The following is a 26,704-nucleotide window of genomic DNA, read 5'->3' as shown; positions in this document are numbered from 1 at the left end:
GCTGCGTATGGAGCTGTGCATTCAATTTCAAACTGATGTTCAGTAGACCATTATGACACATGAAGATAAATTACAACCTTGGATCAGTATAGCAATAGAGACCTCCAAATCTCTGAGATCTATTTATACTATTTCTAATAATATGACAGTTTTTCTCAGAAATTCTTAACCATAGAAATATTTTTCAGTTTCATATTCTCTTGTATACTCAAAAGCTCATATTTGTCTATATTCCTCAAGCCAATTTTGATTCACAAAGTACTGTGTGCAGAAACTGTGACTTGGACTTCCATAATCCCTTTGATTTCTGTTGACTCTAAGATTGCAACATGTAATTATGTTTTTAGATTAATGGGAATGCGATAACTGATCTTACAGAACTACTGGTTAAAGACATTCTGTAAATTTAATTTAAAACATTTTTACTTCACAACACTTAAAAAAACAGGAAATCTAGCACCAAAAATCTGTCACCCAAAAACAGGAAGTCTATCACCAGAAAATAGGACAAAATATTATATATTTGCATAGGCTGATTTGTATGTATGAAAGCCAATTTGGAAATCAATATTAAATAGAAAAATATTATAGCTCTCCAGAGTGAAGTGGCTTTTATGCCTGCTTAGCCTGCTAACAATTTGGAGATCTCTGCTCTCTTAAATTTCTTTATCTCTAAACCAGAGTTCAAATGGAGGACTGTCCTTTGACTGCCCTTCCAAGAGGTGACTGTACTGTGGAAAGGATGATGCATAGCATGATAGTTGCAACATCGCAAAGACATAGACTGGATCCTTTCAAACTAGGTCTTTCTAATTTCTTCCCTCTACAACCTTTTTGTATCCCTGAATCCTGCAAACGTCTCCTTGAGAATACAAGGGTTTCTGAAATGGGATTCCAGGAAGAATGGATAGGAGAACTGGTAGAGGGGAGAGGTATTTTACACATGACATTGCTACTTCCACAAGGCACTTTTTAGGGGCGACCTTAAAACCTCATGTTAGGCTGCCTCAGAGAAGATGATACTTACCATTCAGTTGCAGAATAAAAAGAAATTGATACAGATATACAGCCATACCCATCCCGCTCATAACAAATGGCTTGTCTACACCAAAGGAAAATATCTCCAGCATCTATCCCATCCTAGGCAGGGGAGGGCAGATTGCTGGGTGTAATGTTTCCAGGAGGCATCTAGCCATGCAATCTAGAAGAGGGGTCACTCTACCCTCTCCTCATTGATTGCTTGGGCACTCTGTTCTGACCTCAGCAGAAGCGTTGGCTAGTAAGGCAGGCTTTATGCAGATCTCCTACCCACAAGGAAGTGGCAGCAGCTGCTCCAGAAACAAGGAGCAGGCCAGTGGAGCTGATGCTGTGTCAGCTGGCTGGTCCATGTGGACAACAACCCATTGTTTGCATCAGACTTGGCCTGGTGCACATGTCCACTATTGTGGTCTATCCAGTACTGGTCTAGAGCAGAATGGCCGCAGCATTAAGTGACCAGATTAGATGAGCCCAAAGTGAAGGTTGATGCTCTTAAACAAGGGAGATACTTTCACAAACATGGATAACATCGTCCACAATGATCTTGGATGATGTAATTAATAATATTTAATAAATACAATGTATTTTTAGAATGTTCATTAAAATGATTTAAAATACTTAATATTCCTAGCAGTACTGGTAACAGTTTCAAATTATATCTGAAAGAAATCAGAGAATTCTCTTAAGCTAAGCAAATGTGCAAAGATACCCCTCTGCCAAAGGCCTAATTCTTACAAACTGCAGATGTGGTCAACATGCCTAGGCATAGTATTCAGGTAAAAGTCCATGTGATGGGCACTCAGATGATAATATTTCCATAGATAAACATGGAAGACATTCTACACTGTTTTCACCTCTAATAAAACAGTTCTGTTAGCATTCCATCCAATGAACTTTTATCTATAATTTACCATGTCTTCTACTGTGTTCATAGACCCAAACTATACCAGTTTACACATGCTATTTTTATGTAGGTTTATTGTTGTCATTAAATCTAAATATGAGGTGTAAGGTGACTCAGATGCAAAACAATATTTTCATTCTAGATTATCCTTCTGTCATGAATCATGTACCATAACATCAGCATTTCACTGCTTATAAACAAGCAAATCATGCTTGACCATACTTGATAGATATAAATCCTCATGCACAAAAGAGTAAGGTCCAAATTGTGTAGGAAAAGAGTTCCCTCATTTTAAAGACTGATGGAAGGAAAAGCTGTTTAAGGGTGGGTTGAACATCATGTATATGAGAAAATGAAGGGAATGGCTTCCAGCATCTAAACACCAATCCAGCCAGTCTGCAAAGATAGTATTTATTTCCTTCTGTAATCATCCTTTTATATCATTATATAGCAAAATTATAATCACATGGAATCTCTCTTCATTATGTGGCTATTTTAACAAAAGCTGCATCTGCACTGCAGAAACAATGCAGATTGACACCACTTTAACAGCTATGTCTTAATGCTATGGGACTCTGGGAGTTGTTGTTTTGTGAGCTATTTAGCCCAGCTCTGGAACCTCAACAAACTACAAATCCCAGGATTCCATAGCATTGAGCCATGGCAGTTAAAGTATTGTCAAACAGTATTATTTCTGCAGTGGAGATGAGCCCTAAGTTACCAATGGTTATTCTTTTTTTAAAGGACATTATGTTGTGCGTTCAGTACTACAAAAAGTTATGTGTTACATTTAACATAATGTGGTATCATATTATATTGCTTCTTTCTCTGTGTGACCCTGCCTTTAGTGAAGGTGGGCAGCAACTGTGCAGGTGGTGCAGACATAATGGTGTCTCAGCCGTGAAACTCCCCTCTAGAGAAATTGAGTGACATCTTAATAAAAACAACACTTTCAGTTTATTCTTTTCATTGGTATTGTTCGTTTTGTTGACTAATGCTATACAAATTGTTGCTGCTTGTACTTTTATTCTTTGGCTTTTTTTTAAAAAAAAGCATTGTTTTCATATTTTAATAACTTTATTGGCATTAATTTTTATGATTGATCATCACTTTGGAGAATTTCAGTAGAAAAACAACTCATAAGTTTTAAACATACATTTTAATTTTAAAATTAAAATCATCTTGCTAAAAAAATAAAATTGCATTAAACATATAAAAAACAAATTTTTAGTAAATAAATAGAACACAAACACATCCATATAAAAGCTTCACTGACAAAGATTATATACTAAAAGCCTGCTTGAATAAAAATATCTTTGTCTGCTGGCGAAAGGAAAACAGGGAAATGAAAAAAAGTTTTCATTGTATTTTGTATCATTTAATAGGGAGATAATGAAATCATTGTAACATCACTGTCCGTGGCATTCACCTCATTATGGGTAATAGGTAAAAGCTTATAGACTTTCAATCACCAAAAGGTGAAGCAAAAGCGAAGAGGTTATTTAACACGTAGAACAGGCATCTGTTGCTGTTACATTATCTTGTGGAGGGTGTCTTACAGATAAAAGTGGTTTAAAGGCATATGTCTCTAAATTTGTTTCATAGTTTTTCTCCTTTATTTTGCCATCATTTTTTGGAAGTTCACCTTTTTCTCTCCTCTTTTCAGTGGGATGGAGTCGGTCCTCTTCCTGACTGTGCAGAACCACCAAAAGGAATCCAGATGCTGTGGCATCCATCCATAGTCAAACCCTACCTCACACTTCTCTCTGAGTGCTCAAATCCAGATACTTTGGAAGGGGCAGCAGGTGCACTACAGAATCTGGCTGCAGGTAGCTGGAAGGTATGAACTCTGTTTCTGAATCCAGATTGTATAGAAATATAATGGCTGCTCATACTAAAAGATAATAAAGAGATATTTGTTACCAATAGGGCAACAAACAAGTTGGTTCTGGGCTTGTCTTCACTGACCAGAATACTTTGGGCTTCCCCAGAGTATCCTGGCCCCATATTTTCCCTGTTACCTGTGCTCTCTCTGCAGCAATGGCATTGAGCACCTTCCCACACAATCCCCACACAATCTGCTGCTAACATCACAAGAAGGGACCCAGCCATATTATAGACTTTGTGCCAGCCTGTGGGCAGAGTTAAGGCACCATTTTGGCATGCGCCAGTCCACACGGCATGCGCCATCATAATGCCTCTCCGGTGCTGCATTCTCATGATGCACCATGAAAGGGGCATCATAAAGCCACACCACTGCAGCTATGGTGCCCTTTGGAGGGTGCAAGAAAGGAGATTTCTGGCTCCTTTTTGCACTCTCCAGTGGCAGGATTGGGGCGATGGTGTGAGGTGCCCTGATGCAACCAGTTAAGGAGTGGCTGCAGACTGCCCCTTTGGGGCGGTCTGTATAGCCCTTCAGTTTCACTTGGAACTGATTAACATCTTTTCTGAAAACAGCAATATGCCAAAAATAAATGAGAATATATAGAATGAGACTCTTTCTGTTGGGCTGGGGAACAGTCTGAGGTTGTTTGAGGGGCTAACTTGGAGACTACAAAAACAAAAAATCCTTCTTTAGAACTTAATCAGTCCTACAGCAAGATGCATGGACTCAGGTAGTGTTAACACCAGTGTGATTTAATACATTTGTTTCTGTATTAAGCCAGCATGTTTTATTTATGCTGTTAAGCTGTTAATTCAGTGTAGTAATCTATATGGACCAGGAAGTAGAAGGCATGATTTATCCTGCCAGGACTTGCTAAAAATAGCCCATATATCAATAAGATGCATAGTTTGTCATGTCCAAGGTAAGCATGTTTGACCAAACAATCACTCTTTGAAATGGGAGGTCAGCAAGCAGAATTGGTACAGCTGAGCAGTGAATGAAATAATCTGCTTACCCAGAAAACTTGTACAGAATAAGCTCTTCATTCTGCCCTGTCAATTTGCCTCAAATGTGTTTGACCCTGAAGGAGACTGCATCGAAGAGAAAAGAAAATGCCTAATCCTCCTTGTGTATCCTTTGCTTAAACAATGTCATTCGGCTTGCCACTTGCCAACTCCAGTGCCTTTCTATAAAGTAAAAAATGTTTATTAAAAGAAAATCTTACTGCAAATAGCACACTCTTTATAGTAATCAGCAAATTCCTTCTAGATAATCTTCCCTTTGAAACAGACAGCAAAAATTAGTGACATACAGTGTTCACAGTGACAGCCTCCTTGGGAAATTGCCCAGGTACGCTCAGACATGACTATGTTAGGCTTGTGCAATTTTGTTTCACCAAATCAATTTTGCACAGATGAAAATATATAGACTTAGACTTTGGTAAGCTTCCTAGCTGGATGGAAATCTGTTAGATTATTATAACAGCAGCAGCACTTCTGTTGTGAAGTTTTTAGTACAAAAGAGAACACAGCTTTGTATATAGGGACTTTTCACGCTAAATAGTTATAGCTGTATGATTCCACTTTCACTGCCATGGTTGCATCCTATGAAATCCTGAGGCTTGTAGTTTTGTGAGGCACTGGAGCTCTCTGACTGAGAATTTTAAATGCCCCTCTCTAAACTACAAAACCCAGGTTTCCATAAAATGGAATAATGGCCATTAAAGTGGAATTATAATGCTATAAATGTATAGTGTGAAAGAGCTCATACATAAACTGGTGGTGAACTGCCTGTCCAAGGAAGTAACTCATGCTAAGCATGGGCAGAGACTTGTGGATCTGATATAGAACCTGGGTAAAAACCATTCTGAACTGAATGGAACATAAGTAGGAAGAATATGACATGCCTTAAGGTCAACTCAAAGTAGCAATAATAGCTACTAATGTTACCAGTTTCAAATTACTGAAAAAGAGGATTGTCCAACAGAAAATTGGGTAGTGTTAAATACTGAAGTGGTGTGTTTTTACACCTACAAAAAGGAGGTCACTTTTCACATTAAAATTGTCTGCTCCCATATGATTTATGTATTTAATATTATATATATGAAATATCATTTAGAGAGGATGGGGCAGACATTGCTCCTCCATGCCCAAACTCATGCCTTGTTTTTCATCTGCCTAACCTATTCTTAAAGCAAATATATTCTGAAACCCTGAAAAGGTGATAGTTGCCCCAGAAGGAAGTTTAATGCCCATAAACAATTGGATGGCACAAAGGTTAAGTGTCCCATCCACTCAGACTTGCCCCTTCCTGAAACCTCTGTAAGAAAACAGTTTTAATAAATAATAATAATAATAATAATAAATTTTATTTCTACCCCGCCCTTCCAAGAAATGATCAGGGCGGCTTTTGGGGCATTTGTTCCACATGTTATAGATGTGGCATATAGCTAGCCTCTTAGGTTAGATTAAACTAACCTAAGAGAAATAAAGCTTTGGAAAGAATAATATTAATACTTTAGGCAAACCAAGGCAGTGTTTTGCTTCTTATTTACCATAACCATTCTGGGAGGAAATGTTACTAATGACACAGTGAAGAGCTCTGAATTTTCAGAGCAATTCCAGACAGTTATATCTAAAGAATATTAGCGAATTTAGTGCAATTTGCTTTCATGTCTTTGACAATTTAGCAGCAATTGGATTAAAAATAAAATGGGAGTTTGTTTGCTGATGTTGCTCACACTAGATTGGAAAAAGGTATTCTCATAGGAATCTCCATTTTTCCTGCTGAACAATTATTTGGATGTTGATGTCAGACTGATTCATGAAGCAATGAAATAATTAAGTGTGTTGGCAAACAATTTAATTTTAAAGAAGGCCCAAAAAGCCCTTTATTTTTTCATCTTTGTATATGTGTGTGTTTTATCCATCAGTAGACATATGGATTTCAGTAGATTTAAGTAAACAAGAATGATAATCAGAACACATAATAATGAATCTATTTTTCAATTCTAGAAGCAGAAAGAAGATGTTAATCTAGTAGCATCTTAGACTGAATACAAACAACATAGAGTAATTGTTTGCAAATATAGCCTAACCCACAGTTTAGGTACCTATAGATTTCTTATATGGTTCAAAAAGATGTCATTAAAGTATCTGACTTAAAGTCACAGAAAAGATTACATTGCCGTAAACCTTCTGTTCCCTGTATATTGTCTTCACTTTGTTGCCTTTCTCTAGAAAGTTGCTCATTCTAGGAAAATTATATAGATAGAACTAGTTGTGTACTGTTTTTGATCACAGACGTTGTGTCCTGGAACAATTTCTAGGTCATAGGAAGCTTCGTATAGTGGCCCCTTGGCTTACGCGGGGGAACCATTTCGGACTCCCCCCTGGCGTAAGCCGAAAAACGTGCATGCTCAAGTCCCATTCAATTGAATGGGGCTCGTGCACATGGCATGGGAGAGAGCATGCGCCGTGGGCGGGCGCACCATTCTTTCGTTTGCGTGGCTTCCACAGGGGCGCACTGTATTAATAGCTTCTTCAGACAGAGGAGGAATTTTCTCATTTTTCATATAACGTAGCCAGTGCTTTTCAGTGTATGCTTGGGGCAATGCACTGTAAGAACATAGGAGTTTGTCACACAGAGGCCCTTCCGTGTGGTAAACGTCACGCAAGTGCCATGGGTGTGATACCCATGGCGCTGCAGAATTGGAATTGTGGCTCCCACTCCGTTCCCATCATGCACTCGTAACTGGGGGAGCCTCCTGGAGTACTTTTCTTATTAACGATTTATCCTGTTAATAAGAAAAGCGCTCCAGGAGGCTCTCCCAGTTACGAGTGCATGACGGGAACGGAGCGGGAGCCGCGATTCCACTTCTACAGCAGCGCTTGCGTGACATTTGGGCAGCACTTGCGTGACGTTTACCACATGGAAGGGCCTCCGTATGATAAACTCCATACTGTACGAAAAATCTCATTGTATCATACCACTGGCCTGCCTCATCCACTATCCTGTTTACACATGCACCAACCATATGCTATCCAGAAATCCAGAGCAAGACATGCATGCAATAGAACATTCTTTCCACCTGTCTTACAAGAAGTATTCAAAGGAATATTGCCCTTGATGTTGAAAAAAGTACAGTATATTGTGACAGTTCTACTAGGAAGAGGAAGACTGCATTACAGGTGGATAGTCTCAATCAATAAAGCCACAGCCCTGAGCAAGGCTGTGATCAACAGGGTCACCATAAGTTAAAGTTGACTTGACAGCAGTTAAGAACAAACTACTAGTATACCAGTAGCCATTGAGTATTTGTCCTCCGTGAAATTGTAAAATCCCCATTTCAATACTATCCAAATTGGCAGCCATCACTACATCTTGTGGTAGCAATTCTGTGTATACATTGGGTGGGAAAGTATTTCCTTTTTATCTGTGTAGAATTTTCCACCATTTAGTGTCATTGGTTGCCTCAGGTTTCTAGTACTATGAGAAGGAAAACCTACTTCTCTGTATCATATATTATTTTATCATGCATCTTGGACCCATTGTGTGTGTGTGTGTGTGTGTGTGCTTTAGATATTCTGAAAATCATCAGATTAGTTTTTACTTTACCGCCTAAAGCTTAACTTGGGTCATGGTTCAGAAGGCATCCTATGTAAAAATGAAGCCTTTTCAGGATGATCTTTTATTTTATAATTTAAAACATCTGACTTTTACTTCTTCCATTTCTGACTGAGCATAGCTACAGAGCACCATTTTGGAATGGTGCAAAACACACAAAAATGGGGGGGGGGAATGGATGACCCATTAATGCTCCCCTAATCTTGTCATATTGGACTCTGGTGTTCATTTTTCAAAATATTAAGTTCACTTTGTTTCCTAATTGCTGTCAGTCAGTGCATTGAAAAGATAAGTGGACTCACATCTTCATCACTTTCAGTAAAATGTCCCACAGTTATCTTATAAAGTAGTACATGTTACAAAATAAAGTCCTGTGTGTGTCACAGTTGTGTACAGATTCTAAGAAAACTTTGACCCACTGTAAAAAAAATGAATCATCAAGTTTTTAAAATAAAAAAGCTGATACAGACATTCCACCAATGGCACTACCTTTCTGTGGTGGTGGCTCTTGTGAGGCAAGAGGCTATGCTGATGGCAGCAGTGCTGCTGACAGATTCTTCCAGACCAGACAGGCTTTTTTTGAGGAGCCAAGCTAAATGTGCCAAATAGCAGCAACAGGGGAGGGTGACAATGGCAGAGGATCTCTGAGAGACAACAGCAGTGTCACCATAGCTAATACTTCTTACTACCACACAAAAGGAACCACAGAAAACCACGTTTTAATGCCTTTTCCAACAAAAACACTTTGATGAGACAATTGTAAACAAAAGTAGTAGTGCCAGAAGATGAGACTCCCAGGTCAGAAAGCACTCAACAAGCTACTGGGGAAGAGCAGAGGACACCTGCAAGTAGTACTGTGGCTAATGATGCAACCAGATTCAAGCTGATAGGACGTTCAACTGACATGTTCAGGAAATCTGACCAAGCATGAATTAAGGCCTATTTTAAAACCTACTTTGCAGCAATCTGTGCAGCAAAGAAACCATTTGCTGTCTCTATCACATCAGCTCAATCTCATCCAGTGAAACTGTTCTGGGTAGTTAAAGAGTTATTACACCCTCGACCTCAGACTTCTGAGAAGGAGCCCTCAGAAAAGTATTGTGATGAATTTGTTAAATACTTTGCAGAAGAAAGTGCTTAGATTCATTCTGGCTTGGACTCTGAATTAAAGGTAGAGTCTGGTGAGGCATGTACTTCTCTGGTTTAGATGGCTGAGTTTCAATTTGTTCAACATGATGATATGGATAAGTTGCTTGGAGAGGTGAGGCCAACCACTTACCCATTAAACCTATGCCCATGTTGGCTAATTAAAGGTGCCAGAAGAGGACTGGCCAGTTGGGTGATGGAGGTTGTAAACACTTCTGTAAAAGAGAACTATGTAACAACCTCTAAAAGGAGCAATTGTGAGACCTTTGTTGAAACACTACCTCCCTAGGTAACTGTCAGCCAGTCTCTAATCTCCCTTTTCTAAACAAGGTCCTTGAGAGCGTGGTGGCAATGCAATTCCAGGCTTTTTTGGATGAAACAGTTTACTTGGATCCATTTCAGTCTTGGTTCAGGCCTGGTTATGGGACAGAAACAGCCTTAGTGGATGACATACAGCAGTAGTTAGACAGGTAGTGCATCCTTATTGGTCCTCTTAGATCTTTCAGCAGCATTTGATACAATCGACCACAGTATCCTTTTGGGTCATTTGACTGATCTGAGACTTGGGCACTTGCAGTGGTCTCAGTGTTTTATGGCTGAGCTCAAAGTGGCATACCTAGCTCTTTTTCTATGTACTTTATCATCACAAAACTGATGTGATACAACTGAGGCAGACATACAGTATCTGGTCCAAAGTGATTCAGTGATCTTCATGGCCAAGGGAGGATTTGAATAACACCTACCTAATCCTTCTCCAACATTCTGATCATGATACAACCCTGGCTCAGCCAATAGTATAGTCATCCAGATAAATTTTGCACCAAATAGTAGAGGAAAGGAGGGAACATATAACCCAACTAGATACAATCTCTTAATAAGATTTAAGTGGCAGGCATTGTTCCTTCAGTATCCGCCACAAAAGGCACATGAATATATTTAGAATGGGCCTTTGGTATCTGCTGGGGTTTGGTTCCAAGACCCCCTGTAGATACCAAAATCTGTGGATGCTCAGGTCACATTATATACAATAGCATATTAAAATAGTGTCCCTTATAGTATTTTAAAGCCATGGGCTGTTGAATCTATGGATAAAGAATGTGGATGACGATGATGATGATGATGATATATTTGTTTATATCCCGCCTCTCCCTTCCAGAATCTCGGCGGGTAACAACAGTCCAATAAAACAGATATACAGACAATAATAAAGTTTCTCTAATCCCCTTAGTCCTCCCTCCTTCTGCTAAAATTGCACAATCAAGATACAATACAGTATCCCCATTACAGTGTACTTAGTTACGAATTTTGTAACTAAGGATCGACACAGGAGAGGCGGTGAAAGAGCGAATGGATCAATTGCTTAATTCAGCTGGAGGTTAGTCTGGAAAGACCCGCTGTACTTGTAAAATACACATTGTGCTGGTACCAGATTATCCTAGTGTTTTTTAAATGGAAATGAGAATTAATGTAACCCAGAATTTTAAAATCTTACTTGTTTATATCATAGTTTATACTTCTTTTAAAATGCCTCTTTCTAATTCTCCTCCGTATAATGTTTCTTTACAGTGGTCAGTATATATCCGTGCTGCAGTACGGAAGGAAAAAGGTCTGCCAATCCTGGTAGAGCTCCTTCGAATAGACAATGACCGAGTAGTATGTGCGGTTGCAACAGCTTTACGGAATATGGCCTTAGATGTCCGAAATAAGGAGCTAATAGGTAAGTGGTTATATTTCACTGTATTTTATCTGGGAGACAAATATGTCCTTTATCACTGCATAAGTAATCGGCATGTGTGTATGATCCTGTAATGCTGAGGAATATTAAATGTTTGTCAGCATAGAATGTTCCATAAGTTATTTTCTACTCTATCCACTTAAGCTTTAACATTATTTTAATAGTGGCATGAGCACTTGAGGCTTTTTGTGTGTATGTATATTCTAATTAATAACATATATTATATTGAAAGTATGTGCTACAAGTGCATGTCCCTTGAGTTTTTCTTCATGTGCTGGTCATGATAGCCAAGAAGGAACTGCAGAGACTTTAGACTGAAGTGTCAGGGAGGGAGGTATTACAATTGAATATAAAATTCACCAGAGGAAGGGGACAAAAATCACTCCCACTTCATTCAGCCCTCCCTATCTTTTTCAGAGAGGAGAGGAGAGGCTGGACTATGGCAGTTTCTGCTGGAATTTCCTGACCCTTCAGATCTTGTGCAAGGAGAAAGACAGAATATAAATCAATTAATTAAATAAATAAAACATTCTCTGCCCAGGAAGGTTTTATGGCAGCCACTTGCTGTGTTTGTAAGTCAGATGTAGAGGTTTTTGCATCCAAGTTCCATACATTAATATATACAGGAAGCTCAGCAAATCTTTATTTTCAGATATGTGTTTTCACACAAAGAATAGTTTAAAATGGAATACTCCTGAGAATTATAGTCATTGTGGCAAATAATTTCCATTTTTTCGAATAGTTTTTAAAGGAAAAGTGTGCTTGGAACAGACTTTGTACTGCTCTGTATTACAATTCCAGGAAGATGCTGAAATTTGTTTATGTTTAATTCAAAGCCAGCCTGACCGATGTGAGGGGCATGGATAAGATAATTGGGCTATGTTGCCTTCTATCATAGAACATCTTTTATCAACTACAGGTTGTGACCCAAAGCTTGTAATACATGAAGTTTTTTGCTTGGTTTCAATAATGAGTTCATAATATTTTGTACATATGCTACATGAAGTTGAAAATGCTTTGTTTTCATTGGGATATAATGGACTTGCAAAATAGTTTACTATTTGGATTGTTAAATTTCTACAAATTTTCATGGATTCCAGAAAATGTTATTATTGAAACACATGCCTTTTTGATGTTTGTGTAAAAGACATTTAGAATATATTAGTGATCAGGAACATCATTAGGTGGTGCAGGGGCTATGGATAACACCAAGTGATACTCTAAGGAGGAGTGACATTAAAACAGCTGCCTATTGGTATAAATGAGCTGTGATAGTCACCTGCATCCTTTTAAAATGCTGGAGCTCAGTGGAAGAAATGGTGTGAGTGGAGAGCATCTCAATTGGAGAACAAAGGAGTGGCATCAGTTTTGTGTTTTTTAAATAAATTTTAAATTTAATGTTTTTTAAAAATTTTCTCCCAAACTTTCACTTTAACCACATGAAACTATGTCAATGTAAATACTTTTAAGCTGTGTGTGTGATATTACAATTTAAAGGTATAATTTTAATTTTACTTTTGTTTATGCCACAACTATTGCCATTACATTCAGTGATATATGGGAATTGTGATGTATGAGTAGCATTACTACAAAGAACATTGCTAAGGATTCTGTATAGTTGTGGTATGGGAGGTCAGTGGGGGAGCGGAGAGGTTGATACCATGAATTACTGGTATCGCCAACCCTAGTGACACCACTGTTAGTCAGTGTAGTCTAGGGTTTAATTTGAGTTAGTATTTATTGAGAACCAATGCTGTGTAGTGGTTGGACTGTTCAACTAAAGCTCTGGAGACCAGGGTTCAAATTCCCACTCAGCCATTGAAATCCACTCAGTTACCTTGGGCAGGTCCCATTCTCTCAGCCTCAGAGGAAGAGAACAGCAAACCCATTCTGAACAAATCTTGGCAAGAAACCCCAGTGGTAGAATCAACATAAGTCAGACGTGACTTGAAGGCACACAGCAACAGCAACAACAACAGCAGTATCTATTGCTTTCCTGTTACTACAGTGGGCTTCTGCATCACTGGTCTAGTAATCCAGAGATTGGATCTCCTGTGGATCGCCATGCCCCATATTATTCAATGATGGCCCATACACACAGATGCACTGATATGCACTGATATGGATGTGTGCACATCACTGCCCATTGAATAGCAAGTACATTTCTATATCACTTAGTGCATTTAAACACTCCCTAAGTGGTTTACAATGTGTAAGCTAATTGCCCCCAACAATCTGGGTACTCATTTTAGTGACCTCGGAAGGATGCAGGCATGAGTCAAGCTTGAGGCCTTGGCTGGTATTGAACTCGCAACCTTGAGGTTTGTGCGTGAGTGGCTACAGTACAGGCATTTAACCACTTCACCACCATGGCTCATGCCTGCACCACCAGGGCTCATGTCAAAATTGGCTCCCTGAGACTTGATTTTAAACTTGAAGGCAGAGACTTGAGATTTAGCTAGGGACTTGGAGTAAAATGCTTTAATACACCCCTCATACTGAGACCTCAAGAGGACCCCAGCAGGTCTCAGTATTGATCGCATTTTAGGTCTATTGATGGGGAGACACTTCTGCAATCCTGCACAGACCCCACAAAGCTGGAATAGCCATGCAGCAGGCGGTATCTTCGTGGACTGCTCAGTAACTTGGATCTGGGGCACTATGGAGAGAGGAAGGGAATACCAACCCCTGCAGCACTTAAATAAATAAATAGGCATGCATAAGGGAAACCTATGTATGCATATGGCCCCAACAGGATGCCAGCTAATATGTGTTATGCAATAAAAACATATTTTAGATCATTCAAGCCTTGAAAGTGGCCAGTTTGCATGTCAATTTAAGACAAAAATGCTGGTTAATGAACCATGATGTAGTACTTGCTGCCCTCTAGTTCCTGCTTTGCTGTTCTCATTACAGAAGCAGGTAGGTTCATGTGACATACAAACCTAGCTTTAAATAAGCATTTGTTGTTGACTTATGAATTCTGATTTGACTGGATCTATTCATTATTTATTAAAACTAAAGTGATTAATTATTTTTAAAAATAAGCCTGAGACATGAAGTTATATCCCTTCTTGTAGTGTGAAAAATGTCTTGCCTTGCTTGACAATATTTACAGTATAAGAAGAGAAGACAGCCTTAAAAAGCCATTCAAATGAAATCCTCCAAAGTGCACAGAAGGAAGGAAATGGGATAATAGGCCAAATGAGAAATAGAACTGTTCCCTTGTTCTTCTCATTTATTTGCTACCATCCACTCTTGCTGCTAGGAAACAAAATACTGCATTATTAAGTGTCTGAAATATTAGTAGCATGCTTTCTGTCATCTTGCTCAACCAGCTGAGGGACAGTTAAGGCTCCAACAGGATAAGGAAAGGAAGAGTTGGTGGTAGCAGCAAGAGAGCAGTTATTCAGTGATTGCAGTGTATGCGTGTGTACACTTATTTGGTATGCTGCCTGTTCAAAAAAGTATATACCGTATATACTCATCTATAAGTCTAAAAATTTATGCCTAAAAATCGACCCCAAAATCCCAGGTTGACTTATTTACAGGTTAGTATAGTAATGTGATAGCAGCTCTTTCAGATTTCCCTATGCAGTGTGAAGAGCGTTTTTTCTCTCTTGAGCCAAGCAGAAAGAGTCTTGAGTGATTAATTTCTGTTAGACAGATTCCCGCTCATGCTGGCCGTTGCTATCTGGGTGAAAGCTGAAACCAAAGTTGAAACAAATAGCCTCAATTAGAGTCTCTCTTGCTGTACGCACACATACACACACTGAGGGAGCCTCCAGTTTTACCCTTGACTTATCCACGGGTCATGGCAAAATCCATAATTTTGGCCCCAAAAGCTGTCCAGTCAAGTATGTACGTTACTGCGTTGTGAACTTTGCTTAATGTACTTTATATCCCCGTTGTATAGATATATTCAGTTTACCTGTACACATGGGAGTGCTGGGACATGGGGACTCCATTTTAAAAATGTTGCTTAATTCCATAGCCAATTGAAATATCTTGGTAAACAGATTGGTGCAAAATCAGAATTGAAGATAAATAAGCAGTTTTGTTCTGCAAATGCAGTTAAGTAGCACTTCCTCATAACGGCTCCAGAGCAGCCTTCAGTACATTTCAGAGTGTGGTGTTTTGAAGGATTTAATTTAACATTTTGGATATTGTTGACACCCAAACCTTAACAAACCCTTGATGTGAAATGGTGCTTCACATCAGTATACACCGTAGTCAAAACGCAGCTGTTTTAAGTGACCTATGATTCAAGGCGCACCATCTTGGTGCATAATGAGATGAAATGGGTTGTTGAGCCAGTGCAAATAAGCCCTCTATAAGTATTAAGTCTCTCAGTGTTAAGGCTATTATCCTATGTTATACAGAGCTTGAAAGGGATGGTGAGGTGAGGTGGGATTCCTCAGTCTCTCTTGTGAGTCACTAACAGCCCAGAGTACAAAGTACATCTTAAGCAAAGCTTTGGGATATGATAATTCTAAGGACGGATTTTGGTACTTTATCCAGTGTAGTGAAATGATTTCTGCTGCTCTGGGACTGAATATGTATTTGCCTTTTACCAAAGAGCTCAGCGTCTTCCTAGGGATATTGAAATTCCCCTTATTCACTCTCTCCCACCCACCCCTGTTTAAGCATCTTTCATTCTCCAGGACTTTTCTGATAAGCTATCCTCAGCTTACAGAAACTTCAAAGCCAAGGGGAAAATGATTAGAGGAAGAAAAAAGAACAGCACCTTGGGTTCTCACTTCAAATGAAAAGAAGTAGAAAAAGATTAAGAATTGGAGATGAGCTTAGTTTTTGGCCTGGCCCATGTTACAATTAGACATTCCATCTTTCTTCTGTCTAGCTTTATTATTGTAAAATACGTTTTAATGTCAAGCTAGAAGTAGCTGCTGTCCAGTTCACTGGGCCGCCTCATGGAGGAAAAACTTATTTCCTTCTGTCTTATGTTCCGATCTTGCATGATTTGCCGGAGCCAATCCATACTAGAGCAACCACATGCAACATTCTGATCTGCAGGGCCACCTATCCTGTCCTACACCAAAGGTTCTTTTCTAAAGAAGATAAAAAGAGAGTGCTTGTGCGCTTAAACTACAACTACGTGAGATTGGGGAGCAGAGATTTGTTTTCCTGTATTTGATATAGGAAAATATAAAGTCCTAGAGTTTCTTGTGCATAGGCATGAGAAAGAGGGTCACATCAAAAATAAGAAAATGGGAGAAATTGTGGTTTGTTCTGGTAGGGGTAAATGTCTAATTCACTCACACTCACAGCTTTAAAACAACTTTGGACAATGTCAGCTTTGTATTACATCACATTTAAAAAGCAACCAGCAACATTTTTTGTGAATTTTCCACCATAGCCGCAAGTGACCTTTTCACACTATAGAGCTGCAGTGCTATATTTCACTTCAACAGCTATGATACGATCACCTAGAATCCTGAGATTTGCCATTTAATAAGGGATAGTTAGAAGGCAATGGCAAACCTCTGAACAAATCTTGCCAGGAAAACCCTATGATAGGTTCACCTTAGGATCACCATAAATCAGAAACTACTTGAAGGCACGGAACACACACACATAATTCGTCTTCTCAGCCAGAGGCTCCAGTGCTCATTGTTGTGTGCCTTGATCCTAAGGCAAACTTATCATGGGTTTCTTGGCAAGGTTCGTTCAGAGAGGGCTTGCCTCTGCCTTCCTCTGAGGCTGATAGTGTGATTTCTCCAAGGTCACACAGTGGGTTTCCATGGCCAAGCAGGGATTCGGCTTTTAAAATATGGCTGCAAAACTGTTCCTATTTTTTCCCTACCATGCTGAATAACTTTGTGTCCTTCAGAATCATGCCTAACTCACTCCTCATCACTGACATCCAATCATTTATAATTAAATTAAATAGTAGTATTTGCAATACAGATCCTTACAATTATGGAGCATATAACTCCCTTGCTGAAACAGCTTCACTGGCTTCCAGTTCATTCCCAGACACAATTCAAAGTTCTGGTTATGACCTATAAAGCCCTATATGGCTGAAGCATACGAACTTGCAAGATTTCTAAGATCTTCAAGGGAAGGCTTTCTCACACTCCCACTACCATCACAAGCTCAATTGGTGAGGACATAGGAGACAGCTTTCTCAGTGGATGCTTCACCCTCTGGAATTCCCTTCCACAGGAGGCTTGGCTGGCCCCCTCCCTGCTTTTCTTTCACCAGCACACAATGATGTTTGTACGCAAGGAGACATTTAATATATAATTTCTGTCAGGGAGGCTTTTGGACTGACAGCGTGATCTATTTATGTTTTTAGCATTTGTATGTTTAATGCAATTTTTATTGTTTTATCAAAATGATTTTAATTGTTTTTCAATTTTGATTGTGAAGTTTTTAACTGAATTTATCTGTGAGCTGCTTTTGGTCCCTTTGTGGGAGAAAGGCAGGAAATAAATATATAAAGAAATAACTAAAATTATGGTACATAAGAAGGCTTATTGTCTTATCTCACCACTGAAAGTTATTTAAGAGGATCCAAATAGATACTCCATGCATCTAATATCTACTAGAACCCTCCCATTTACATGCTGCTGACTCTTAGCAAATACTAAAAAGGTGGTAAGACAGAACATGGATTTGTAGATGCACTGCTGACACATTCTTCCTAAGGTTTGCTCTTCTGTAGGCTTACTAAAGCTTACTTTAATGTTTTCTGCCAGTTTTTCTGAAATAGAACTTCGACTGACATATCCTGGAATTTAATAGCACTGTGTGATGTTCATAGGCCTCACACTTTCTTCCGTGGCCCCTTGTACTACTTGCATTTGCTTGTACATGTGTGTATGTGCCTTCAGGTTGCCTTATGAGGTGATTTTGCCAGTTCCTTCCTCTGAAATATAGCCTACAGCACCTGGTATTCATTGGCAGCCTCCCATCCAATTACCAACCAGAGCCGACTCCACTTAGCTTCCAAAATCAGATGGGATCTGGGATCTTTAGGGTATTTAGGCACACTGTGGTCCAGGGGCATCACCAAGGCAGGCAGTGTCACCTGTTACCTGGTGGGAAGTTGCCTCTCTTTCCCACCTGGCCAACAACTCTGCCATAACTGGAATGGGCTGTTGAAGGGGGGTATTAAAAATAATCCACACTGGTGTCAAATATGCTAGGAATGTCACTGCTTAAATCATCAGGTTTAATGGAGCAGACAAGGCTTGACTGAGTACCGTGGGACTCCTTGCCTGCACCCCTCACAGCATTGTGTCAAGACTTTCTGACTTTCAAAAAAATCTTGGATGATGTGGTTCCTCAGACCTTTCAGTGGAGCAAAATCATGAAGGGGAAGGGACTTTCTTTGAGGATTTTCTCCCTTTCAAATGAAGAAGATTCAGTTCATTTGTTGTTGCACTTGTGTGTTGAAACTATTGCTGTTCTTAGGAGAACTTCATACAAAGCTGCTAATTGGTTCAAAATAATCAATTCTTATTTAAATGGTGCTAAAATGGAGTTCTGTTTGGACATATGGGAGGAATACATCAGCCTCTCTCCATTCCCAACAGTGCCTCCAAGTAGTTTCTCTACAGTTACCTTATACTGCTTTTACCAGAAGGATAAGGACAACCTGGCTTTACTGAGCTCTGGGACTCCTCCATCCACAAGCACTGCACACATAATAGGTCAGTATTGAGCCCCAAATTATTTTTACTTTAATTTATGTAATGCAGCTGAGCAACATAAAACTGTGATGTGATCTCTATGCCCATTTGTTTCCCAAGCAAAGATAGATTAATCATGCTAATGGACATGCACAGGATTTCATTGAAGCCAATTAAGAAAGTGTGATCACTATACCCTGGCCTTATCTCCCTCCTCACTTCCTCCATGTCTTAAGAGGCTTGATTTTTAACAAAAATTGCTTCAATGAGATTTGCTTTTATCAGCTAACATTTTCATCAATTTAGAGTGAATCTAAAATCAATTTTTATTAAAAGGATCTATTACAAGCCTTTTTTATGCTTTTTCTTCTGTGAAACAGGATTTTGTATGTGCCTGAAAGTATGAGTGTAAACAGCAGGAGGCTTGCCTTAAAATGTTGGGTGTCAGAGTATTCCAAATACAACGCTAATTAATATATATAGTCTAATAATTTTGTAGAATTATGCTATTCAGCATCTCAGGAAAAGTGACAAAGGACATGTCTGCACATGCAGGATATACTGGGGGCAACCCAATGTATCCTGGCCTCAGAGTTGCCCCTATGGTCCTCCACTGTAAAAGCCCTCCGTCATGGCACCAGTCAACTACTGACATATGTGGGCTGCTGGGCCCCCAACATAATCCACAATTGGTGAGGATTGCATATTCTGAAGTCAGAACATGGCATTCGGCAGCAATCAAATGACTGGGTGCCATGTTCTGGACTCAGAGCACACAACTCTCACCAGCAGTAACTGCACTAGGCACCCCAGTAGGTGGCACATACAAAATATGTTCGATGCTGCCAAAGAAGACTCCAGAGGAACCAGAGCAACAAGGGAGTTATTTTGATGTGTGGTAAATGGCTAATGCATCTTCTCTGGTGCGGAACGTGCCAGACAGCATCTGGTTTGTCCACACCAGAACTGGGGTTTGGGCCATGTGTTGTTTGGTCTCCCTGGCATGGGTATGAGGGGATACCAGCATATTTGGTCTGTGCAGACATGTCCTAAGTTAAGAAATAACAAATTATGGAAATTTCATCATACGCTGATATGATATGATATGAAAATGTTAACTTCTCAGCTACTTCAGTCTTTAATATAGGATAAAAATCTTTCATGTACTTTTAAACATTTTATTTACCTAATTAACAAAACCAGCAGGTGCTTCTTTCTTGACTTCATCCATGAAAATTTCCTAAATAAGCAAAATCAGAAGATAAGTTCCATTATTGGAACATTTAGCTTAGTTCATTTCAGAAAAAATAGAACTGAAATTTAGGGCTTGTAGTAAGACTTGTGAAGTGAATGTATTTCTAGGATAGACCAATACCAAATGTTGCACTGACGGCTACATTTTGAACTATAGCTTTGTGCCAATAGTGGTACTAAAAATATTTATTAAAATATTGGTGCAGATGTTTGAAGTCAACCAGCTGTATGCTATATCCACATTGACTTCTTTTGTGGTTTATTATGTGATTTACAAAAACACCTGATGTGTAAATTTTAAGCATATGCTGTTTCTTTATGTATGACCAGGATGAACACTATAGGATTTCTTCCTACACTGTGTGACATTGGCTTTAACCTTCCATGTACCATTTAAAGCTGTGCTATACCTAGTAGGTTTTTTCACCTGTAAAATAGATAAAATTAACTCTATCCTTTCTGTTGTTAAATAGAATGTTAAATTAAATGTACTGGCATATGCCAGTAGCTGTTTTTTTAAAGACATATACTTCCCAAATAATCTATAGAAACAGTTACAGACTTTGCAACTCGCTTTAATCACTCTCTGAATGTTCCAGACACAAGACCTCTTTTCATGCCCCTCTCAGCATGTGGCTCCAATATTTTCATTTAATTTGTACTGATTACCAGCTGTAGCTGATTTAATACCATGTTCACACTACTGCCATTTGCAGAACTCTGAGCCAATTGGCTTTCCTTGTACCATTGCAAGAGGTTTTTTTCAAGCATTTCAGTACCAGTATACTGGCATATGTGGTATCAGCATGCACTCAACTTGTTCATGGTGTTACACCACAGATAGAAGTGGGTGCAGGTTAACTAAAATGTGCAGCTGCCTGCTGCTGAGAAGGTCATGAGATAATAGGTCTTCAGAGGCATTTACTGCAGAAGAAGAGATGTAGATTAAATTGTTTCTCAACAACTTATATTTCTTGTCTGCTTCAGGGAATGTATTTATTTTTGCTATGCTAGAAGTTAGTCAATGACATATGATGCTTAGTGGTACTTGAGTGATCTGGTCACTGTCACATTTTGAAACTCTTATTAGCAGAATAAGGCACTTCATGGCAATATATATCTTAAATATCCCCAATCTTAAACAGACTCTCTTGAGAAAAGATTCCATTCAGTTCAATGAACTTTACTTCCAAGGAAGCAGTTTTAGAGTGAAAAGGAAAAAAAATCCAAATCATGCTTAAGGAGATCAGCAGGCACAATATCTTTGGCCTCCCACCAGTTTTCTTAACCCAAGCATTTTGTTGCAGTAACCCCAGAAGAAATAGTACTTTAAAAACATAACAGCAATTTCATTCTACCAGGCTGGGCTATGATTCCAGCTCAGATGAGGAGGGATTGACCAGACCAGCAGCACTGGAGGCAGAGGTGCTAGAAGTCAACGTATGCCCTGCATCATGACCTGTCCTGATGCAATCTATGAATTTATGGGATATGGGGTCCATTGAGCCTGGGATCCCTTATCTCTTCAGAACCTGCAGCTCCTAATGATCTACCCCTCTCCATTTTATAGCAGGAACCTGCATCCTTATGTCAGCTCATCAGAGCTGGCAATGGTCTTAAAGAAGTTTGCCTGAGGGAAAGAGGAGAAGTGCTAGGCTCCAAGCCAGAGGTGTTCCACTTATATTGGAAGGGATGAAGAATGGGAAAGGTCTTCGGGGTCAAGAGATATAAAAATCTCCAGTCCAGCCCTGGTCTGATGGAGCAGTGTGGAAAAAATACTTAGTTTAATTTGGTTTATATACTCTCCATTTATGATCAGTGTATGAAGATGGAGCAATGTATGAAGAAATGCTTACTTTAATTTTGTTTATATACTTGCCATTTAGCTTAATTGGATGATCCTTGGAGTGATATAAGAAGGAAAAGAAAAACATCTCCCTATCCACCTTCTTCATAACATGCATGATTGTATACATCTTTCCCATGTTTCTCCTTCCTTGCCTTTCTGAGTTTAAGAGCCCCAAATATTGTACCCTTTCCTTATGCAGGAGACTGCTGGCCCTTTGATCATTTTGATTGGCTGTCTCCAGTTGTGATAGTCTTCTTGTGGTACAGTGACCAGAATTTTATGTAGCTTTCTATGTAGATTTTCTATTTTCACAACCTGAAGTGACTTTTGGCTGCTGCTTTCATCAAGAACATGGATTGAACTTTGGTCAGAGCGTTTATGGGATGTTTTTGGCATGGGTAGGAGGATTGGGTGGATCTGGTGGACTTGGATACAAATATAGCATTCAGGGGTTCATGTAGCCCATGGGCCACACTTTCCCCACCCTTGTTCTAAATGCTGGATAAATATGCTTATGCATTCTGCCAGTTTTGAAAACATAACATTACAATTATCGCTTTTTAACCCTCTGAGAGAAACCAGTCTAAGAGACGTGTTACATATTTTTTTTCTACAATCAATAACTTTTTTTTAGTTATTTTAGATTTCTCAAATGGATCCAACTGATCCTGACAATTTGTTGACTTTTGGTGTTTCATTAAGGTGTAGTACTTCATCAGTTGTCACTACCATCTGCTTCAATTCCTCAGACTTCTTTTCTGAAAATATCAGTTCAGGTATGAATATTTGACCTTGCAGTAAAATCAGTGCAAGCAGACACAAATAAATTAGTTCTATGCTTCTGTAGTCTCCTTGCCCTTCTTCAGTACTCATTTAACTTCCATGTTATTTAAAGAACAACTGTCTCCCTCACTAATTTTCTACTTCAGGAAAAGTATTTAAATATTTTTAATTGTTGGTCCTAATGTTCTTAGCAATCTGCTCCTCAAAATCCATTTTTTTTTTTTTTTTGCAGTTCTTATTGTCTGCTTGCCTTTCTTTTTACATATGTTAATGTTTTCTTTTCTTCTCATTTGGGAAACGTGTCCATATTGTGCTCTGATTTGAAAGGCTTTGTTTAGCTAATGTAGCTCTAAACCATTGTTAAGCTGGAGAATGTAAGGAGGAAGGAATCTGCATTTGAAACAAGGGACAGAAAGAAAGCGTGACTTCCCAAGGTTGATTCCTCATTTATAAAATACAGGGTCCAGGGATACAGTTTCATTGGCAATTGACTTTAGTTTAGGAATGCTGTGTGCCTCATGCATTGTACTAAATCAGCAGTTCTCTACCTGTGGGTCGCGGCCCCTTTGGGGGTCGAACAGCCCTTTCACAGGAGTTGCCTAAGACCATCAGAAAACACATATTTATGAAGTAGCAACGAAAATAGTTTTGTGGTTGGGAGTCACCACAACATGAAGAACTGTATTAAAGGGTCATAGCATTAGGAAGGTTGAGAACCACTGTACTACATGGTGATAGTAGAGTGAAAATAGGGCATCCTGGGAAATAGGGCATTCTTCCTCTCCACTGGGGGTAGGCACCAAAGTGGGTCTGAGGGGCAGTTTTGTGCCCAGGACCCTCCACAGTCTGCATGGACTGCCAAAAATGACAGTTCTGATAAGGAAAATCCTACATGGGCAAGAATATTCATAATGCCTAACTTTGCATGAAAAATGCACATGGTTTTAGGTTTCGCTCTTCAAATCTCTGTTTGTGTATCGAAAACAGCATTTTCTGAATTATTTCCAGTTCATGACTTATTCTGTCTATTTAAAAATGTATGTTGTCTTTTGATGTCTGTAGAAAACAATATTACTACGCTGAAAAGAGATTTTATAAAAAGAAAATAGCTTTCTGCATAGAAAGTGCTGTTTTCTGTGTAAGAAACTTGTTCTTTGTGCAGAAATCATGTTTTCCGTACGTAAAATCCCACATTCAATTTTTTTTGCACAGAGTACATTCAATATGATTATGATATTTATTTCTTACCCACCTCTCCCCACGGATCAAGGTGGGGAACAGTGACCAACAAATACACAATATGAGTTAAAAATACACATCAGTTTAAAAGAACAAACAAGACCCAAGCCGCTCTGATAGCCTTTAGGGCTAAAGGGCAGGGTATAAGTATTCTAATAAATCAATAAATAAATATGTTGTATGGTTGTAATCCCTCCTCGATCCATAGAGAGAGGCGGGAAATATAAAATAATTATTATTATTATTATTATTATTATTATTATTATTATATTAAAACAAACCACATTTTAAAATACATCATTTAAATCTTACAATTTAAAAATCATCTGGATAGGCCTGCTGAAAGAGACTAGTCTTTAATGTTGTTTTAAATTCAGACAGCATATTCAGCTGTCAAATCTCTTCCAGCAGGTCTAGAGCTGGCTGATGAAAAAGTCCCCTAGTTGACAGTTGCCAACCTAGTTCTAACACAGAGGTAAGTGTCCCCCAGAGGACCTGAGTGTACAAGGTGGATCATACAGGAAAAGGTGACACCATAGGTAACCTGGACCCAAACCATTATAATCTTTGAAAACTGCACAGTCTCATAGTGCAGGGAAAGACAGTAAAAAAAATTTATTGTAGCTTGTGAGAATGAAATGTATGAAAATTTACATCCCTGATTAGAAATGCTTCAAAAATGTTCACTTCAGGTCCTTACTGATTCTGTTTGTGGAGCCACTTTCTCTCTCTTTTTTCTGCAGTAGTCTTTGCTTTCCCTCCCCACCACTTCTGACCTCTTATTGAACAATCTTTGGCAGCTATGTTGAAATTGTGCCAGCAACTTCCACAGTCCTTACCCAACAGTTTACACTTCGGCCTCCTTTGTGATTCCTCCTTACCAACTTTGTGTAGAGCTAAATAACTTCTTTGCTACTACTTCTTTATGCTGTTGAGAGTAATGTCCTCTGCCATGATTTCATACAGAAAATTCAGCACTGACTAGCTATTTAGTGTCTCCAGATCACTGAGCATGATTCTGAACGTAACCATTTTGTGATACCTTTTCTTGCCACCTATTGACCATTGTATTATTAACTTTGTAGAAGTGTGAGCTATCTTTTTAATACAAGACTACAGAAGGCCCAGTGGATCTGTGATCTTTGGTCACAGACTCCATTTGTTGCCATTATACAGATTATATTTAAAAGATAAAGCGTCAGGAGAGATAATAATAGTCTTTTCCCATTTGTGTGTTTTCTGTTAGCTCTTTAACAGCCAACACAGAATAGAGAAGCAAACTCACTGAAAATTGAAGTGCATTGAAACAATTGTTTGCTACAGTGACATTTCAGATATAATTAAATGTGCTCGGGTTGAATACATTTGGGGCTAGTGATCCTATATTATGATTACCAATAATTAAAAGTGAAGGGCTGTTTCAAATATCAGAAGCTGAAATGTCATTGTCGTTCTGAAGTATGTTACCAAGAATAAGGAAACATTTAATAGGCATCTGCTAGAATCAGGCTACAATATTATACAAAGTTTTAGAGCAGTGACAGAGAACTTGTATACCCCCAGATGCTGTTGGACTGCAACTTCTATAAGCCATAGTCAATACTAAGTCTAACAATGAGGGATTATGGGAGCTGTAGTATATAACAACTTCTTGGAGGTACATATACCCAATCCTTATTTCAGAGTGGTGATGGTGGTATTATGGCTGGCTTGGCTATGAGGACATTTGAGCACTGGAAGACATTGCACTAATAAAGTAGGCAAAGTTTTAGAGTTATATGTTTTTTGTTTTTTGTGGCATTTCTTTCTGGTGTTGCTGTTGTTTTTGCATCTTTGGTATGAACAAGATTGCCTGTGTCATATTTCCTATATTCTCCTTGCATGCCATACTCTTATCTGCAATACTGCTCACACTTACTACTCTCTCAGGCCCTATCTGCACCAGTGCAGGGTAGTCCAGAGTATTCTGGCCCCAAAGTTGCACCAGCCCTTTTCCATTGCAAAGTCCTCCATTCTGATGCTAGACAGTTGACCGTACGTGTGCCTTGTGGAGCCACCTGGTGCATCTGCTACCACCGCAGATCACTTTGCTCTGAAATCAGAATGAGGTACACAGTGATGGTTACATGGCTGGCACCTTGTTCTGACCTCAGAGAAAGCAACTGGTAGCAGTGGCAGATATGCCAGATGTGTGATCAGCTGTCCTGTACCAGAACGGTACAAGGATTTTCTGGGAAGATCTGGAGAAACAGGGACTTTTTAAAATCTGGGGTAAGAAGAGTAAAACTCTGTTCTGGTGCTGAACTGGCTAGCCATCGTCTGTTCTGCTTGCACCAGAAGGGGGTTTTAAGCTGTGTGTCGTCCAGTCTCCCCACTGAGGGAATGGGTGAGGCTATTGTATTTGGCCCATGGCTTTTGCCATGCTGCAAAATTAACACAGTTTGACATCACTTAAACTATCATGGCTACATCATATGGAATCCTGAGATTTGTAGTTTGTTGTGGCACCAGAGACCTCTGACAAAGAAGGCTAAAACTACAAATCATAGAATTCCATAGCATTGAGCCAGGGCAGTTAAAGTGGTGT

General features: G+C 39.1%; 1 protein-coding gene across 9 annotated transcripts in view; it reads left to right on the top strand.

Moving 5' to 3' along the window:
* CTNND2 (catenin delta 2) overlaps positions 1–26,704 on the top strand; it is a 662,387-nt gene that overhangs the window by 581,694 nt on the left and 53,989 nt on the right. For all 9 annotated transcript variants that reach the window (XM_089516458.1, XM_089516456.1, XM_089516452.1 and 6 more), the window contains 2 exons: positions 3,609–3,782; positions 11,166–11,316. In XM_089516458.1, the coding sequence (XP_089372584.1) occupies positions 3,609–3,782; positions 11,166–11,316 (325 nt within the window). The remainder of the gene's footprint in view (positions 1–3,608; positions 3,783–11,165; positions 11,317–26,704) is intronic.

The sequence above is a fragment of the Sceloporus occidentalis genome, unplaced genomic scaffold (assembly GCF_023333645.1).
Source record: "Sceloporus occidentalis isolate IW3139 unplaced genomic scaffold, rSceOcc1.0.p SCAF_3, whole genome shotgun sequence".
NCBI lineage: Eukaryota > Metazoa > Chordata > Lepidosauria > Squamata > Phrynosomatidae > Sceloporus > Sceloporus occidentalis.
Note: the sequence above shows the minus strand (reverse complement) of the source record. Positions and strands in the feature narration are given on the sequence as shown.